This window comes from Poromitra crassiceps, assembly GCF_964638095.1.
Source record: "Poromitra crassiceps genome assembly, chromosome: 18".
In the NCBI taxonomy this organism is placed as follows: domain Eukaryota; kingdom Metazoa; phylum Chordata; class Actinopteri; order Beryciformes; family Melamphaidae; genus Poromitra; species Poromitra crassiceps.
The window spans coordinates 23,756,281-23,776,024 of NC_139636.1; the positions used below are offsets into that span (position 1 = coordinate 23,756,281).

At 46.3% G+C, this 19,744-nt stretch overlaps 1 protein-coding gene across 1 annotated transcript; it reads right to left on the bottom strand.

Moving 5' to 3' along the window:
- Window positions 1-778: 778 nt before the first annotated feature.
- Window positions 779-19,300, bottom strand: LOC310792654 (protein phosphatase 1 regulatory subunit 12A; the record flags this gene model as incomplete). The annotated part of the gene is made up of 25 exons (XM_083654374.1): window positions 779-2,229; window positions 3,425-3,475; window positions 3,688-3,738; window positions 4,333-4,437; window positions 4,533-4,596; window positions 4,699-4,733; window positions 4,878-4,943; window positions 5,106-5,209; window positions 5,339-5,441; window positions 9,297-9,434; window positions 9,556-9,646; window positions 9,766-9,867; window positions 9,994-10,095; window positions 10,246-10,335; window positions 10,514-10,596; window positions 10,766-10,963; window positions 11,076-11,185; window positions 11,378-11,607; window positions 13,037-13,116; window positions 13,239-13,313; window positions 13,902-14,046; window positions 14,240-14,396; window positions 15,635-15,753; window positions 15,869-15,999; window positions 19,010-19,300. 25 exons carry the CDS (start codon window positions 19,298-19,300, stop codon window positions 2,143-2,145), a joined length of 2,808 nt encoding a protein of 935 aa, XP_083510500.1. The 3' UTR covers window positions 779-2,142.
- Window positions 19,301-19,744: the final 444 nt, after the last annotated feature.

Consider the following 19,744-nt stretch of genomic DNA (forward strand, 5'->3'; position numbering starts at 1 on the left):
GCAGGACGGGCAAAGCCTCGCAGATCTGTTATTGCTTTGCAGAGTAAAGTGCTGTGGTCGACTGAGCTGGATCGGTGGTCATTTAAGAGCATGGAGTGTGTCTGTGATCACAATACATGTGGGGAAGTGCATAGGTGGAGAGGTAGGTGGGTTCAAACACGTTGCATGTGGAATGAAACTACCCAGCAGAGCGCTTCACAGACTTCCCCTGTCACATTGTTGAAGGTGAAGGCAGAGCCTGAAATGTGTTTTCAGCCCAGCATCTTTGACTTAACTGAGGAGCTGGGTTACTTGATGAACTACACCCTTTATAGTCCAGGCCCTTGTGGATATTTCCATGCAAATTCATGCAAAAAGCACCAAATTTGGCTCCGATTTAGCCCAGGGTATGCTAACTTGCCAGAGCTAACTTACCCAGAGCGCCCGAGCCTAGATAGGTGGTTTTGGTGTCTACCTCTAGGTTTTAAGGCTTAAGGAATACAACTGAATCAAGTGAAATTACCATCAGTTCATTATTTTTTGACATGTGGTATGGCAATCTGAACATTAAATGGAGAAACAAGCTACAGAGAATAGTGCATATGGCCTCCAAGATCCTAGAGAAGCCACAGAAGCAGCTAAATAACCTGTACGATGAAATAATTAGAAGTAAAGCTGAGAGGATCATTAACGACCCCTCTCGCCCACTGTTCAGTGAATTTGAACTTTGACCCCCAGGGAAGCGTTATAGGCTACCGATGGCAAAGAGAAACATCTATAATAAGTCCTTTGTCCCAGATGCTGTCATGGCAATAAATAAAACTAGGATGCGGTAGATACTGCATAGGGTGGTAGCAGGTTTTTTCCTGAATGTTTTTTTTTTAAATTGGACAGGTCGTAGACCTATGATTTGTAAATTTGCCCTGTATTGTGAGGTGTACTTTTATGCATCGGTATGCCTTTGAATGTGGATGAATGTGTGTTGACTGTATTGTAAATGTGTAGTCATATATTGTAAATGTCTAGCCATATTTCTTATCACATTGCATTATTTCATGTTTTGGTACTTTTCATGCTTCTAAGACATGTCTATGGTGGAACCAAAGACAAATTTCCACTTGTGGATAAAGTTTTCGTAATCGTAATCCAAGATGGCATCCTGAGGGGCCCCAAATGACAGTGAATAGGGAAAAATGTACAACTAACAGATATCACACTTGCCCAGTTGATTACTTACATGAAGACAATATTTTTTGTATTACACATTTTCTGAACGTTATGTTAAAATGTGCAAATTTACAGAAAACGAACTAATTAGGCCAGTCAATATTAGGTAATAACGAGCATCTAACCCTGAACAATTTGATTGGGCATGTTAAATAACGTACTGAAAATCTAACTTCCGGAAAGGGGTCATTCTCAAGGTGGCGGCTGCCGGGAGCTTAAAATGCTAGATAACTCAATTACTATTCTACCATCTTGAGAATGATCCCTTTCCGGAAGCCCCATTCTGTCATATTTCTGCTTTTGCATGAATTTGCGTGAACTGACCCTAATATCTCCCTAAGGTCCTGGACGACTAGTGCATTTGTGGAGAAATTAGAATAGGGCTAATTGTTAGTAGATTGTGGGGTAAACTCGTGAATATGTTGCGTGACTGTGTTCACAAAAATTAAATACTAAGTGGGAGCTATAAGGTCCAAGTTGCCTTGGGCGCTCGTGGAATGTGCATCGAGGACATATGTGATGCACGCATAGGAATGTGTGTGTGCATATTAGTGTTCCCCTGATGCACAGTTGTAGATGGCGTTTTCTGTGTTGCACAAGCCATGGGCATTTGGCCATTGTCAAGTCTCATGTTGCTACTGTGGGAGCCTCGGACCATATAGCCGCAGGCCTTCATGCCATAGGATTTCCTGTGACAAATGGGCATTAAGGCACACAAAAGCCACTCCAACTGTTCGGGACTATAGAGAGGCATCACAATCCAAGTCAAGTTATGGTGCTCATTTAAGTAGGACATTCTGTTGCTTCTCTCCCCCTCTCTCTCGCTCTTTGGCACTGGGAGGAATGTGTGGAAGGAGGGAGGGAGGGAGGAAGGGATGAGGGAGGGAGGGAGCGGGGTTCCCTGCTTGCTCTTCGTCTCTCTCCCTCTCTCTCCGTCTATTTGGAGAGCTTGCTGATGACACGGATCAGTGCTCCATTTTCATCTTTAAGACGCTGGTTGTCGGCTCTCAAGTCTCCCAGAACCTGATGGTAAAATGAAGCTCGTTTTAAAACAAATCTAGAATGAAAATCTTTTCCAAATAAAACCGTACTTTAGATTCCATTGTGTATGAATTTATTTTGGTTTCACGTAATTAGCAAATGTTAGTCAATAGGATTTACATATTGAAGGGGCAATTCAACAAAAAACAAAGCTGATTTAGTTAATAGGAGAACACTTACACAACGTGGTGTTTATGAAGTGGGGGAAAAATGGCATGGCCTCATGCCTCAGAGGGGGATACAGTTAGGTCACTTTCAAGTTAGTAACTTTTTATATTACTGTAGTGCGACCCCTAGAACTATTAGGACAGTGATCGTTTGCTGCTGTACCCATAACTCTGGATGTGAAATGCTACAATTCTGATGAGGACAGTAGGCTATATGGTTGGTGGAAATCAGGATGCCCTGAGGAGCAGTGTGATCATTGCGCGTTTAATTATTCAATTTGTTGCGAAAATTCGCAATACAAGAAAATTGAGTCGTTACGCAGTGAGGATGATTGTGTGGTCCTCTCACTTCGAAGAAATATTGGGTCCATCCGATCCTGACAAGGCGTCAAGAGCAAGGAGAATTTCACCTGCTGATAAAGGAGCTGTGGAAATATCCGGATCGTTTTCAGGTCTATTTCACAATGTCAGTGGTTGATACTGTTGTCTATGGTTGATACGCTGCTAGCAATACTGGAACCACACATAAGACCACCACCAATTTTCACAATCCAATTTATCATGAACAGCGGTTGGCAGGATGCCTACATTTATTGTGTCATTTTTGCATCCAAAATGATGAGTGTATGAAGCAGAAACATCAAACACTTGTCTGATATGACAGAGCACTCTCAGACAATGAATTACCCCATTGGCTGACTACATCTGCTCAGATGTATTACAGCATGGGTGGAATAAATATTTGAGGCAGTCGCTTGACAGGACAAGGGGAAGCAACTATTAATATATACAATAGAATAAACCTGTAAGCTATAATATAATCAACCTAAACACAGCCCATAAAGGAAGTCCTAGGAGGACAATACTGTATAAAGTATCAGTTGCTTTTCATCAGCTGCTACAGTGTACTTGCACAACGCTGGTGATGAGCACGAGCTAAAGCGAGCTAATCAAGCAGGAGCATGCAAAGTGTCTGTGCCGTGGCTATGAACATCGGTCTCTTGCCTCACCTTCAGCTCCTCCTCCAGCTCGGCCATACGCCGCTCCAATATCCTCCGCTCCTGGTGCCAGAGGAACACGCGGGGGTGGGAGGTGAGGGGAAGTGATACAGGGGAGAAAGGAGGAGGTGGGATCAGAGAAGTTGGGGTGGAGATAGGTGAGAGGGGGGAAGTGGAGTGAGAGAGGGGGAGACTGTGTCAACAGAAAGCAGGGTGGCAGTAGTGTGGCAGTTGGAAGCAACAGCAGGTCATTCTCACTAGGCCGTGACTCGTACCTTTTTCTCCAGCTCCAGCATGGCCGAACAGTCACTGAAGCGCTCCTGTCTCTGTTGGAGGCACCAGACAGATAACACTGAGGTCAACATCTCAACATTAAGAATGTAAGCTTTGCATTGAGCTGCCAGATATGCTCACTTAAAAGTAATAATTTGTGACCTTTTCAACATAAATAAATCTGTATTTTGGTACTCTCAATGCAACACAATAGTGATTCAACCTATAGCCAGTTATGAAGGCTTTTACACTTGTTGTTGTAAACACCAAGTGTTGGGTGCCTTCCCATCAATCCCACGGTTAAAAATAAAACGATAAAGAATGAAAGCAAAACTATTCACACAGGAAGAGGTGCGTTTTGTTTCCGCCAGGTGCAAAAGCTTTGTTTGAAATAGAAGAAGAGCTGGGTAGTTAGCAGGAGCAGTGACAGCCGTCAAAGCTGAACGGAGAAAGACCACAACAGGAAATGCAAGGAAGAAAGACATCGCAGTGCTGACTACACTGTTTGATTGCAAAGAGATCTACCGCCTGGCACCACAGAGGTCGCAAAAAAACTGAGAAAAAAAGAAAAACCGTTTTCAAATGCTTCCTCTTGACTGTGTGGGGATGATCATGGTGTCAGTGTTTGTGTTCAGCTCGTGTGTCACCTGTGTGGCCTTTTCCAGGTCCACCCGGGTCTGACTGACTATCCTCTGGGTGTCCTGCAGCTGAGACTGGAGCTGGCTGTTCTCTCTGGACACTTCTTCAAACAGCTGACAGACAGACAGACACACACACAGAGAGTGAGTAACTGGGATGGATAAGGGAAACAGGTTTGCTGACCTCAGCATCAGTTCAGCCTGCTTACTTTTTTATAATCCTTGGTCTCAGAGCCTCCTCCCTGGACACAGTCATTGCAGGACATGTCAGACCTGAGTGGAGAACAGAGGTCAGAGATACAGATATCATATCCAGTGGGCTGACAGAATGAAGAAGTAGGGCAGATCAAAAAAGGTCAAAGGGCGGATCCATACCTGGAGCTCAAGTGTCGGTCTGTAACAGAAAACAACTGTAAACAGAAAACAAGCAACAGAGTTATGACCGGTGTCTCAGGTTATGGTCCAGAGAGACCAGAACTAAATACAGATACAAAAAGAAGTTCAGAGTACACACACACACACACACACACACACACACACACACACACACACACCTGTGGCCGTGGATCCAGCCCACTGCCTGCAAACTCCTCCTCTCCACTGGGATCATTGTCATCACTCTGCAGATGATACAGCATGTCAAAGCATTATAAAAGCCAGACATCTTCCAATGCTGTGAAATTGATTTGTCTTTTTGTTACATTTTCATATTTCTTAAGAAAGCACATTATCCATTCTGGATTAATGCTATATAGATGGTAGAAAAGTCATTATGTGCTCACCTCCCCGGTCCTCTGCGCTCTCCTCCTGGCCCGAGCTCGTCTCCTCTCCCTGCTCTCCCTGGCCCACCGCTCCGTCTCACTCTCCCCCGTGCTGGCCTCAGCGTCTGGGACACAACCAGACAGCGGGTCACTTAAGAGCCATTCAAGCACTTTAAACAAGCACACTGTCAAGCTCGACCTTTTCAAACATCAACGGATGAAAACGTGTTGGGCAGGGAGGCAGCGCTGCGTACCTCTTCTGTCGGACGTCTGGGGCCGCGGCGTGCCGGCGGGCTGCGTGAGGCCCAGCAGGTCCGACTTCTGCAGGCTAGCAATACGAGACCTCCAGCTTACCTCCTGTTAACACAGGGTCCCCCGCAATGTGACGTCACATGGGATTGCATCAGAGTTCTCTGTGCAGCATTTCAAGGGATAGTTCAGATTATTTGATGTGTGGTTGTATGGGATACTTATTGATAGTCAGTATATTACATACAGTAGATTTGGGTCGGTGTGCTCCCAGTGTGGAGAAGCAGAGGAGTCCCAGCATGAAAGCAAAGCAACTGCTGTTTAGTGGAGCCAGCAGCAAATGCATATTTTAGCCACCTAAACAAATCAGTTTAAGTATACGCATTATTATTCCCTGCCTACCAACACGAGGGTCGCAGGTTCGTGCCCCCGTGTTACCTCCGGCTTGGTCGGGCATCCATACAGGCACGATTGGCTGTGTCTGCTGGTGGGAAGCCGGCATGTGTCCTGGTCACTGCACTAGCGCCTCCTCTGGTCGGTCCGGGGTGCCTGGTCGGGGTGGAAGGGAACTGGCGGGAATAGCGTGATCCTCCTACATGCTACGTCCTGCCGGTGAAGCTCCCCACTGTCAGGTGAAAAGAAGCGGCAACCGCGCATGTGTCGGAGGAAGCGTGGTGCTAGTCTACGGCTCTCCCCAGATCGGCAGAGGGTGGAGCAATGACGGGGGCAGCAGGGGGAAATTGGCCAAGTACAATTGGGGAGAAAATTCAGAAACAAAACAATATATATATATATATATACATATATATATACATACACACATTAACATTTTCAGTGCTTTACCTTGCCTTAGGCACTACATCTTCTCAAACGTAGAACTTCCATATTCCTCCATGCATGCACGCAACAGCACATTTCTGACCCAAACAGCAATCCGCGGCATAATACAGTACAATAATACAATACTTACTGCGTAAGAATACTGAAGTTGTACGGTTGAGAAAATGTAGTGCCAAAGGAAAGGGCTGTTTGATAGCAAGGTAAAGCACTGAAAATGTTAATATAGCGTACACTTAAACTGATATTCATTTGTTTAAGTGGGCCTTCTTTTAGGTGGCTAAATTACGTATTTGCTGCTAGCCCAACTCACAGCAGTGAGCAGTACTACTTTGCCTAGGTGGCCTAGGTGGGTCCAGACCTTCAAATCCACCCACTACGCCAAGTTAGGTGCGCCGGACCAAGGAGCACTAACAACAATGGCGACCGCTATAGACGAAATAGACGCTGCTATTGAGGCGGTTTTAAATCGATTAAAAGTACCACTTACTTTAAAAAACGAACAGCACTCTGCTTTGGAAATTGGCTAAGTGGGTGGTGGTGTCTTGGGGGTTGGTGTGGTTCAGTCACGATTGTGATGTCATCATTGATGATGTCATCAGTGATATCACTTGATCAAGTCTTCTTCTTCTGTGGTGTTTTATGACCGTTGGCATCCTTTATGTTGCATTACCGCCTCCTTCTGGATTTATCCATCCACTTTTCCCCACATTGTGTCCCTGTGTCACCCCCTCTCCTCTCCAACCAAACAGTCTTCTTCTTCTTCTAATGGCTTTCTGGCAGACTGGATGCCTTGCAGCACACATTGCTGCCTCTCACAGAATTCCAGACTCAGGGGTCCGCCTCCTACTCAATGTTCCTCCGTCTGGCCGCCCGAGCCGCAGGGATGACGTATTTTTGTAGTCAGAACGCGGCAGTCCCAGAGTTCCTGGTTCTTCACTGTTTCTGTCTATGGGATTTTTGAATGGGTTTTTGCCGCGATGCTTCAAATAAGGTCTCTGGGCAAGGCAAGCTTAATCAAACACGAACCAGAGTTCAGTCGGATAATCTTCACACATGAGGACCACTTTCATGAGTTTTGTAGTGTAAATGCGAGCCCTAGAAGTAAAAAGCTCGAGCTAAGCTAATCCAGAACTACACACTGTCGCATAGGCTTCCACGTCACGTCAGCACTCAACCTGGACTGTTGTTGATGTGTGCACTGATTACCCCGGGCTGAACGGGCTGAACCAGGTGAGGGAAAGAGAATTTCCGTGTTCGTCCTTTGAAGTGGTGACGTTATTGACGTATATATTCCCATCGACTCAACAGTGTAGTCTCATTTAGCCGTTTGCTAGCTAGCCGCCCTTTTAACGGCACGTAAAAGCTTCAAAACTCATAAAAGTGGTCCTCGTGTGTGAAGATGATATTACTAAACACTGGTTCGCGTTTGATTAAGCCAGCGTTGCCCAGAGAGATTATTAGAAGCATTGCGCCAAAAACCCATTCAAAACTCCCATAGGCGAAAACAGTGAAGAAGCAGGAGTGTTAGCATCGATGATTTCCGGACTCGTTCCTGCGGCTCTCTATTGGACCTCCGTGTTCCCGGACCTCTCGGGCCCTCGTGCCAGCATGCCGACCTCCCTCGCTGTTTGACGGCCGTCATCGGGTCTCCCCCGTGTGAACACTCGCCCTTCCACATGGCGGTGGAAGGCCGGGGTTGTCATCATTGACAATCGGTTCAGTCACAATTGTGATGATGTCATCAGTGATGTCGCTTGAGCAATTGTGATGTCATCAGTGTTGTCACTTGAGCAATTGTGATGTCATCAGTGATGTGTATAAGTGGTGGGAGTATAAGTAGGGAGAAGAGGACAAGTGGCACATCATCTCCAGAGTCTCCACACCAGGAATTGAGTTTGCGTAGCGTGCAAGATTCCTAGTTCACTCAAATGGGAGATGGTGGTTTTTTTGCGTTCTCCCCACTGGATTATTCAGACGGATACATTATTAGTCTCTAGTGATTGGTTAGGGAAAATCAAATTCACCTCTGGGAATTTCCCTCACGGAAAACAGTTAGAATAGAGGCAGGCAATGTCAGACTGAAGAAGGAAATTGAGTGCAACGAGTTCAGTCTGATATAAGGCTAGGTATTACTTACTCTCTGCTTCTCCAAACTGGGAGTGCACCAACCGCATTCTACTGTAGGTAATACACTGACTACCGGTAAGTATCCCATACAACCTCACATCAAATAATCAAATATCTCTTTTAAAGGAGAATCTCTGTATTTTTCAACATGGACTTTCAATCCATTTTCATATTTGTTTATGTGTATAACTAAGTCATGTGAGCAGATATTTTTGAAATTGGTGCAGTATTGACCAAGATCGCTTCAGTCGCTTTCCCCACATGCCCCTTGCCTTGGCAGCCTGCACGTACATCCACTAAGTAAGCTTGTTTTTGCAATGGATCCAGCCTCAGATTGTTATTGTAAAAGAGCAAAAGAAAACAAACACTTGTATTGACCTTGGTGCCTTGGTTGGACCTCGGTTCAACCCTCTCTCTGTCTGCTGTCCGTCACGTTCGTACAATAGAGACAGAAGCTCCCGTTGTCCCCGGCCGCTCTTCGGTTTGTAATCCGTATAACGTCAGTCCGCCACAAATAAATACGGGCGGCCATCAAATTCAAATGTCTCGTCCATATTCTTGAAGTCGGATAAATATTCAGCCATAACTTACAAAATCATTCAGCTACACTATCAGTTACCCCAAACACAAATTGCAGCTCCTAGTCCCAGCTTTCCGCCCCACACCACAGCTGACTTCTGGCAAACAACGCAACTCTCCTGAGACTTGGATCAAGCAGAAAGAAAATTATATCTCTTTTTATAATACTGTCATGATGGAATAATCTGATCCTCTCAGTGGTCAAAACAAGCTTGTTTAGTGCAGTAGGGGCATGTGAGGAGAGTGGCTGTCAACTGAAGCGATCTTGGTCAATACTGCACCAATTTTAAAGATCTCCCTTCACATTACTCGGTTATACATGAAAAAATATGAAAATAGGGTCCAGGTTGAAAAATACCTAAATTCTCTCAACATGGCAGCCATCACAGGCCTTTGACCCTGAAATATGGTTCTCACCCCTTCCTCTCCCTTCTTCTGTTTGGCCTCCTTCTCCTTCTCCTTTTCCTTCTCTTCCTCCTCCTTTTTCTTTTCCCTTCCTTTGTTGTCTGTCTTCATGGTCTTCTCCGCCTCCTGCAGGTCCGTTAGTGTGACCCCCTTGTTAGGAAATGAAAGAACGATAAAACCAACTCTTAAGTATCAGGCCAGCAAATAGTACTGCTGAGGTCCACAAACAGAGTAGAAGGTCATCCAGCTAGAAGGTTCCTCCCGTTTCTACCTGAGTCGAGCGGCGGGACTGCCGTGCGTGTCGGGAGCGAGCTTTCCTCTGCGCCTCCGCTTCCTCGTCCCGCACCGGTGTCAGATAGGACCTACACAAAGCAAACGCAACACCCTCAGCTACAGTGCAGTTTTAAGGATCGGATCCTTTCAACAGCCATAGCAGACAGACCCCACTACACGCAGAACAGAACCCGCTGCCTCGACTCACTTGCGCCTCTGCTTGGTCTCCGTCTCGCCTGTGCTCGTGATCCCAGAGTTGGAGGTGGGGACGGCAGAGTGGTCCTTCTTTTCCGTCTGTTCCTGAGCAAGTCTGAGGGAGACAGAGAGAGAGAGAGAGAGAGAGAGAGAGAGAGAGACAGAGACATAGATAGATGAGACAAGTGAGGAAAATGTTTAACCGTGCCTTTTGACAGACGGACATGTAATCATCAAGTACCTCTGGGCCACTAGATTATTGAGGCGGCTCAGTCCAGCAGAGCTTGTCCCGGTGCTAGCTGAGGTCACCGTGGGGTCATCCAGTCTCCTTCCATAAGATGAGCTGGAGACAAGACACAACCCATGGGAACATTGCAAATCTAAAGCCATCGTTCGCAGCATCCACACGAAGCAGTATTCATTGCCGCCGTGTAATAAGCTGTGTGACACTGCAAAACAAAAGGCAAGGGAAGCAGTGGGCTGCGTGACTGACCTGCGAGGCAAAGAGGGGGCGGAGCTAGTGAGATCACTCCCTGATTGACTATGAAGGCGCCGGGTGTAAGAGGAGCTACGGCTTAGCCAGCTGAGAGAGAGACGGGGCACATATGCAGTGAGAGAGAGAGACAGGGCACATATGCAGTGAGAGAGAGAGACAGGGCACATATGCAGTGAGAGAGAGAGACAGGGCACATATGCAGTGAGTCAGAAAAACAGATTCTCGTTTCACCAGCGCGTAAACACATGAAGAGCAAAGGACCCACCTGTTGGAGTTGTCAGGGTTGCTGTCTGGAATACTGAAAAGTCTACGCGTCGGGGTGGGCGGCACCCGGGCGAGCCTGGGCTCCTGCGAATGACGTGCGAGTTCAGTTCCATAATTCTTTTGAATGAACATGTTAACTACGAGAATGAAAGCTGGTACAAGCGGCATTTATAGTTGGCTCGTCATTGTCAATTGATTCAACGGTAGCAGTGGTTTTCGTGGGCGGGTGAATGGCGGCGGTGGTTCTTCTCACCTTGGTGTCGGCCTCAGAGCTGAGGCGGGGGCTGGAGGCGGAGCGGGTCATGCCCAGGCCAGTCTCTGGAGGCTTGCTGGAGGAGTCCTGGCTCGGATCAGAGCCTCCGGCCGAGCCCAGAGTCACCGAGCTGCCCGCCTTCCGCAGAGACGTTCTCCAGGAGCCCGGGGCCTCGGTGGTCGGGGGCTTGCTTGGTTCCTGCGACATGCCAGTAAACAGGCAGCAGGTAAAAGAGGCCCAGTAAACATGACCTATTCCACATGTGCAGGTACGAGAAGTGTGTGGATGCACAGGATCTAACGAGGCTTACCTTTTTCACTTGGTTTGCTGCAGCACTGGTTGACATGGAGGTAGCAAGGACGGCGGTGGTGTTGCGTTTGTTATTCAAGTTGTTGATTATCTCTCGGTTTTTAGCTTTCTCTACAACAGTGCCAAGGTCAGGAATTAGAAATGTACTCAGGCTATCAAAAAAAATCCCAAAATATATGCTAAGCTAATATATGCTAATATATGACTTCTCTCAAATATGTTTAAGTAAAGACATTCTTTTTTAAGTAAAGACATTAAAGACATGTATTCCTTCAGATAAAAGGCACCAGGAGCTCCTCTCACCTGACTCGGCGTCGCTCTCAGATTCACTCTCCTCCTCTGAACTGGAACTGCTGGAGGCTTTAGCCTGAGTTTGAGTTTGAGTCTGAGTCTGAGTCTGGCTCTGGCTCTGGCCCGTCTGGCCTTCCTCCTCCTCTTCCTCAGCTGGGCTGCTCTGCAGGGCGGGGGGAGGGTGCTTCTCCCGCTCGTGGAGGTAAATCTTCTCCTTGCTGCTCATACGAGAGATAGAGGTCCTGCGGGGGCGGGGCCAGGGTGGAGTGGAACAACAGGTGGCATGCAGGAGCTGATCAGTGAAGGCAATCATTCCATGTGCAGCCAATCAGAGCGAGCATGCGCCAATCAACAAATCGGTAGGTGGAACACGGTGGGTCACTCTGTGATGCAATGTGTGTACCGTAATCACACTGCTTTAACCCTAGGTCACTTTGTGCATTCATGCGCTGTCGGATATACATGTATATTGGAAAAATGTATTTCCTACTTGGGAATTTCATATGAATTGTGGAAATTCAGAGATGTTGCTACCCAAGGTTCCGAGTTATGACACGACAATGGCGATCTTTAACTTTACAAACAAGGCAAAAAATAAAGTTGTGTGCCACTCAACAGTAAGAAAACCCCTACGCGTGCACCTTTGTAGTTAGCCAGACTAACCTAACATTTGTTTGAATTAAGCTCGTCAATTTAACTTGTTAAGCTGCAAGACGTCCATGTTTGTATATTGTATGTCTTCAGGGCTTGATTTACCCACAATACGGCACATGAATCAACGCTGTTTAGCAGCCGACTTGGAAGTCCCTTCAGCACATGAACGCACAAACTGTTTAGCTGCCTGAATGCAACTTTAACCAACAGATTTCTTTACTTCATCACTTATAGCAGTGTTTCCCAACCTTTTCTGGCTTATGTACCCCTTGAGCTGTTTCGCCATGCCAATAGTACCCCCTCACTCAGGCGTGTTGATGATTCTCTAAATTTGTTCTATTAAACTCATATTAAAACGTTTAGTATCTAACACGACTGATTATTACATGAAAATAATTTGAATGAATCCCCTTTATAATATAATTCTGGTGGGTTGAAAAAGTCTTCATTTTTTACCAACACTGACCGGGCATGCGTACATAGCATTTTAGAAATGGGCCTATGAAATGACTTGGAATGCTGTTTTTTTCCCCTTTCATTTTGGAAATAAATTGTGATCCCCAATCTTTCCACGTACCCCCTTCAAGCTGCTCAAGTACCCCTAGGGGTACACGTACCCCTGGTTGGGAACCACTGACTTATAGCATACTTCTTTTAACCTTTTGTCGACATATGATGCAAGTGCAAAGTTACACAAACCTACATCCAGTTAAACTAGAGGGATCAAAAGTTAGTGTAATATCAGAATGTGTTTTCTGCAGCAACAGATCATCCAGGCAAGATAACAAAAGCATTGTCAATTGATCTCCCACTGTGGAGTCAGTGGATATGATGTACCGTAACCTTGATGCAAATCATACCTGCATCATACCTGCATGCACACTACTGGTACACTGTGCACACTGTGATGTTTGGGATTTAGCTGAGGAGCAGCCTGGCGCGTGCCTGCACACACACACACACACACACACACACTCACAAATGCATGCCCACACACACTAACACACTGGCACTGACCTGCGTGTGCGAACTGGTACCATGGAGATTGGTGGGCTGGTCTCAATAACAGGAGCCTGCTTCGCTTTCTCAGTGCGTAACTGAAGAGGAATATAAACACACATAAACACGGAGAACATTCGGCACCGTAACACTATCAATCATATCACGTTTATCTAACCAAGTGAGATAGTGTAGCCGCCTGTTGTGAATGCAGCCTTACAGCATTCTGCTTCTTCTGTAGTTCCTCCAGAGTGTCCACTAGGTTCTCATCAGCAACATCCAGAGGGGTTTGGCCCTACAAGGACATTCACACTGCATGATCCCATCCCAGCATGTGACTGCTGCTATGGCAAAGGCTTTGATAACAGAGTTTGTGTAAAGGAAGGGTTGTGTGTGTGTGTGTGTGTGTGTGTGTGTGTGTGTGTGTGTGTGTGTGTGTGTGTGTGTGTGTGTGTGTGTGTGTGTGTGTGTGTGTGTGTGTGTGTGTGTGTGTGTGTGTGTGTGTGTGTGTGTGTGTGTGTGTGTAGGGAATTAGCCAGTGGCAAGTGCAAAAATGCCCCCAAGTAATCTCAGAATGCCCCCAAAAACCGTGATTGTTTTGATCATTTTATGTTCATTCAATCCATTTAATTTCCATCTCTAACACACACTCAGCACCTGCAAGCTGGTTGCCAGAAGACACAAACAGTGCTGTTGTTCACACTACGCTTTAGCAACTTTATGCACAAATTACTTTTTTTAAGGGCCCCCAAAATGTTGTGAATGCCCCCATTTTTGCAGTGGGGGCCAGAGTTGTGCCCCACATATTTTTCCCGTGTGTGTGTGTGTGTGTGTGTGTGTGTGTGTGTGAGAGCAGGTGTTTCTTCTTCTTTTCTCCCCTCACCACATTGTTGACGGCACCCATATCACACATGCCGTCAGCCAGCAGGGTGCAGACCTCCTCCTGCCCCCAGTGAGCTGCCGCGTGCAGGGCAGTCCAGCCGTCCATGTCCCTGCCGTCCACGTCCAGACCGCACTGCAGCAGCACCCTGACGAGACGGGAGAGGGGAGGAAAGAGAGAGAGTGAGAGAGAGAGAAGAGAGAAGAGAAGAATGAGGAACAAGAGGATAGGAGGAAAGGACAAGGCTATGAATAAAAGCAGGTGCCCGGGATGACTTGGTACAATACCAAAAATAAGCTAGCGAGCTGTCACTGCTCCTAAGTGTGTTGACTGGTGCTCACTTCAGGACTTCGATATAGCCCTTGGCAGCGGCGACGTGGAGAGCGGTTGCCTTGGTGTTTGGGTGAGGCGTGAGAGCGCCACTTCCCGCCAGCACCGCCATGGCGTCCTGAAGCATGATCCTCTCCTCCTCCTTGCGGGCCTTGTCCACGTCTATGGCTGGGATGCACACGCATATAAACACAGTTAATTACACAACCAAGCATGAAGTTACATCTAGGAGGTAGGCATAAGAAACATTTACTAAATGCTAAAAAAAGACGTGCCCATCAAATCTATAATATGTACTCTAAGCTGCAGCATTGTTTACAAAACTAAAATAACAACAACAACTTGTATAGGCCCTTCTACCTAACTAGCATTATCCGTGATTTCAGTTAGACACATTATGGACCTCAAGTATGTGTTTTAACAGTGACAGAAATATGTTTTTTTAGGGTCTTCTGGGGAGTGTAGAGGTAAAAGCACTCGCCTACCACCGCAGAGACCTGGGTTCAATTCCTTGCAGCGGTAGGGCCATATGATTTCCACAAAACAAAACAAAAAGGGGGGAATCATGGAATTTGGTAATAAAAATGGAATCAACTGTAAAACATGGAAAATTCTACAATATATATGTGTATATATATACGGTATATATATATTGCAGAACCACAATATTGAGAACCATAAACCACATGACATACAGTATAGCAACTACCCGCTTGCATGATTTCAAGCAGCAACAGCATCTGAGTCATGATCTCATGATCATGCTTCATATGTGAATGTGTACTATTCACCTTATGTTCCAACACAGGCGTCAGTCAGTTACTTCCTATTGTGTTTACACTTCCTGTGACAGTACAGTACTAGTGAGCAGGTAAAACAGACAATGTTTTGAACAGGAAGTCATAACACAACTGGGTCAAGTGGGCGGGGCTACATAAGGTGAATGGACTAGAGCAATCTTTTATTTCCAGTGCAATTAGGGCTGCACAATTCATTTAGCATAATTAGACCATTCATATTTGTGGTTCCACATTCTTAGAATATTGGCAATATTTAAACAGCCTTGTGTTACTGAAAATAAGATGTTGGTATGAATTGGCAAAAGTGTGGTAAATAATTGTGTTCCTCAAATCATTGAGCACATTAACAATGATTCATCATTTTGATCACAATATCTAGCAAAAATAATGAGCGTTAGCATTTTAGCCTAATCATGCAGGCTTAGCTAAAATGTTGACAAAGCCACTGCCTTGATGACATTTCCACCTGTCACATATTTGCCCTGAGCACAGACTCATTGCTCAGACTGCGTTCGTGCGTAGCCAAGTCCCTGCAGGAGACAGAGTCAGCAGCACAGGATGCATGACGGGACCCGGTGCTGCGGTCGGCACACAGCGGTTCCTCACCTTGTTTTTTGATTTCACCCTTGAGGAGTCTTTCCATGGCGTCTTCTGTGGCCACGTCCAGAGGGAGCTCTCCCTCGCTGTTCACCGCCCCGACATGTGCCCCGTGCTCAATCAGGTACCTTCACACACACACAAGCACTCATTAGAGTGTCATTGAAATATCTAAGTAAATACCCAGTCTGCTAAAAATTTTAAGGGAGATAATATGAGCGTGTGGCGATGGCCAATGCTTACTTGGTAATCTGGATGAATCCGCAGGAGGCGGCAGCGTGCAGAGGAGTCCAGCCCTCGTTGTCTCCTCTGTTGACGTCGCTCCCGCTCTCCACCAGAAACTGCACCATCTCAGCATTTTCATCAATACAGGCCTGCCAGAGGACACACACAGCAGTGCACGTACACACGCATGCGCGCGCGCACACACGCACGCACACACACACACACACACGCACACGCACACGCACACGCACACACACACACACACACACACACACACACACACACACACACACACACACACACACACACACACACACAGGTTGGGTGGCTATACAAGTGCTTGATTAGCTTTACCACATTAACAAATAGAAAACAGATACAACACACATCAGTAATTAGGATAATGGTTTCTCATGTAGAGAGGAAGGCTGCATACTTTGTGGTTAAGGCTGTAAACTAGTATGTAGCCCATTTATTTTTTTCATGGTCTTTTTCACTTCCACGCTCCCTTGACGTTGGTTTGCTTGTAAAAAAAAGAAAAAAAATCCAGACAGTTTTAAAATCCACTGAATTTAACTAAAGCACTGGCGTAAAACAATGACTACTACAGTGTCTACTTATCATAATGACTCTGTTGAGAGAGTTGCTAAATGCCCCCAAGTTTTTTTCTCGCCCCAAAATAGCAGAAAGAAAACAGCACGTCTCTTTAGCTGCTTTTCCTAGGGGCAAGTTGCAAATAACATCTCAATGTGATCCAACAAGATAACACCCCATGGTGTTATGATACATGGCTTTTTATTTCAGCTAATATGAATCAATATAATATCTAACCTGAGTAATATCTAACCTGAGAGGTCTAGGATAAGGATTTGAGTAATATGCCCTTTATAAAGCCCTTTAGAATAACGACAACAATATACCTGCAAAACAGATGGAAATCATGCTGAATTAAGAGAATGTCTGTGGCTCCATCATAACAATAAGACAGAGAGACAGGCAATTAACCGGTTATTATTATTGTTATTTATTTTCAAATAACGCTTACAAAATCAGGCAAAGTGTGAATCCTTATTCTCTGTACTTCGCTATGATTGAAGAAAGTGATGTTACCTAACTAAGAGAGAGGTTTCACAGCCTGATCTGTGATTTGTTTTTGATTGTTGCTCAGAAAAAGGCCAAATTCCCAAACGTGATTGCGTTGACAGTTAATTCACTATTCTTAGCGTTGCACTGCAAATGTGCTGGCAGCTACTAGTGTCTGCAGCCACAGAGAGCATTAGGCTGCCTGTCTTAAGCCATGTAAGAGGCTTTCCTTTTGGGGCTAAATCAACTAATCACAGAGCTATTTAAGTCCCCATCCTCCTTCCTAACATGAGATAATTAGTCAACTCAGGTAGTGTGGTGGATAAAAATAAAACCACACTCAGTTTAATAAGACCCCCAGATGGGGCTTGTACTCTCCGTACGGAGCCAGGAGCTCGTAAAAAGTGGAGTTGATTCGCAGCGGAGGGGGAACCCTCTTAACAAGTGGGTGCTCTCAGCCAAAGGAACAGAGGGCACTTCTTACACCCTCTGTGTTACGAGGGTGCACAGCCTCCTAGCAGTCCCTCACTGGGTCATCAAGTGACTCATTGTGGAAATCGCCTTTTGACAACAGCAGCTTGTGCAGTTTGAGGAATGTTTTCCATTTCTTCATATGAAATCCCTAAAGTCCCTACCATGGGGATTTGGCAAGGGAATGAGAGACAGAGGAGTATAAGAGAGAGAGAGAGCGCGAGAGAGAGAGAGAGAGAGAGAGAGAGGAGGGGCAGAGGAGAGAGAGAAGGGTGAGCAATGAGAGAGGGGGAGAAGACAGAAAGGCTTTGGATGGAAGCGATGGAAAGTTTGGAGTGTGGGCCTATATTTAATTCTAGTTGCCAGGCAACCGGTGAGCAACAGGGGAGAAAGCGATGGACGGCAGGAGAGGGACCACACTGGGTGTCACGCCGATGTATAGACAGGCTAATAGGAAGGGACATTTACAGGGTATCCAGGCTCAAACATGGCCGCTCGCTCACTCATCAAGAGTAAATCGGGCCTAGATTTAGGTGGGGGGGGGTCAACCATCAAAACGTGACATCACTTCACGTTGACTATGTTTAAGATACCACAGTATGAGAACCGAGCTGTGCCATTCATTCGCTGTGCGTGAAGAGACAGCGATGTGTTTATGGCATGCGGTATCATAAAAGCAGAGGAAATAGTGCATCACCAAGGGCCTGTGTGACAGTGATGTTGTCCAGACTGGTGCTGCTCCTCCTGTGTTATGACTGAAGCTGAGGGGAGGGAGCTAGGGAGCTAGGAGGGAGCAGCAGCAGCAGCAGCACAGGCCGGCCCGTGGGACATGCTCAGAAGCAACGTAGCCTATTTGGGACACATGCATGTGCATGTTGGTCCTCTTTATACACAACCAAGGACAAGTTGTTAGCAGAGCAAGTGTATTAAGAAAGGAAGGGGAACATAATGATTGGACAACAGCATCCTATTATAAATGCTGACACTTTCCCTGCTGCTGATAGAGATTGTATGACTCTCTCTGAACAAGCTGATGTGTCAGGCTGCCTGCCTTGCCTTACACACAGTTAGTGCAGATGAAGAAAAGTCCCTATTGTCAAATTACTTTTATTTTCAGAGATGCCACCAGGAGCTGTAGTGTCGGTAAAAAAAAATTAGCCTACTACAGGCTCTGAGGTGACCTGTCTGCTCACCCCTTTCCGTCCGTATCGAGCTCTCCATCCGAGGAGAAAGTCATTTGACTAGCTAGTATGCAAGTGCTGAGCAGTGAGGATCCAGCCTACAACACAGGCTAATAAACTCCATAAAGGCCGGAAAGTTTGGAAAACAACCCAGATGATGAAGTGATGTGCTATAAAGCTAACAGGCACTGTGTGAAACGTGGTGGGAAAAGGTTAGTTAGATAACGCAGTCAGATTATGTTCACTTGCCTCCTCCTCGATGTTGTTAAGAGTTACGTTAATGCTACTTTGCTGCAGGCAGGGGTCATTTTGTTTTCATAGCGGATAACGTTATATTGCAGCGGTGCTGACTGTTTCTCCCGCATCGCCGTATCAAAGTGTTTGTGTGTTTGTTGATCAAACCCAGACAGAGTAAACGTGCTACCTGGTGCAGCGCTGTCAGCCCGTCGATGTTGGCGTGGTTGATGTCAGCTCCCTGTCTGAGCAGCACCGCCACCTCCTCTCGGTCCCCGGCGGAGCAGGCAGCCATAAACACCGCTCCTTGGGCGAAGCGGACTTTGGCTCGCCGCGTCCCTGTATTGCCGCTCGAGGTTTCCCGGTGGCCGTCCGGGCCCGTCCGGTCCGTCTCCGAGCCCAGCCACCGCTGCAGCTGGTCCTGCCGTCGCTGTTTAGCAGCGTCGGACCGGGAACGGTCACTCGCCGGCGTCGCCGCCATCTTCCCTGGTCTCTCTAGGCGGACAGATTCAGTTCATGGTACGGGGAGAGACTCGGTGGATCGGTGGGACAGCTTCGCTCGAGCTGCGCCCCCTGGCGACGAAACACGGAACCGAGCCGTGAACTTCTCCCGTGTGGTACAAACTTCTGGCAGTCTGGTGCTGCGTTCAAGTGCTCCTTGTAAAGTCCTACTTCCGAGATCAGACGTTGATAAGACTTTCTTTAGATAATACTTTATATTGTTCTGTTTGCTCCATTTTCTGCTATTGCTGTGATCGCTGTGCTGCATACTGCACAAAGACAAATTCCTCAGTCACTTGTAATTGTAACATGATTACATACTCACTATGGCTATCTTGAATCTTATAAGACAGCATTTACTCAATATCCCACTATTTTAATAGATTATTTCGTTATTATTTACATTATTTACATTTATAATGTA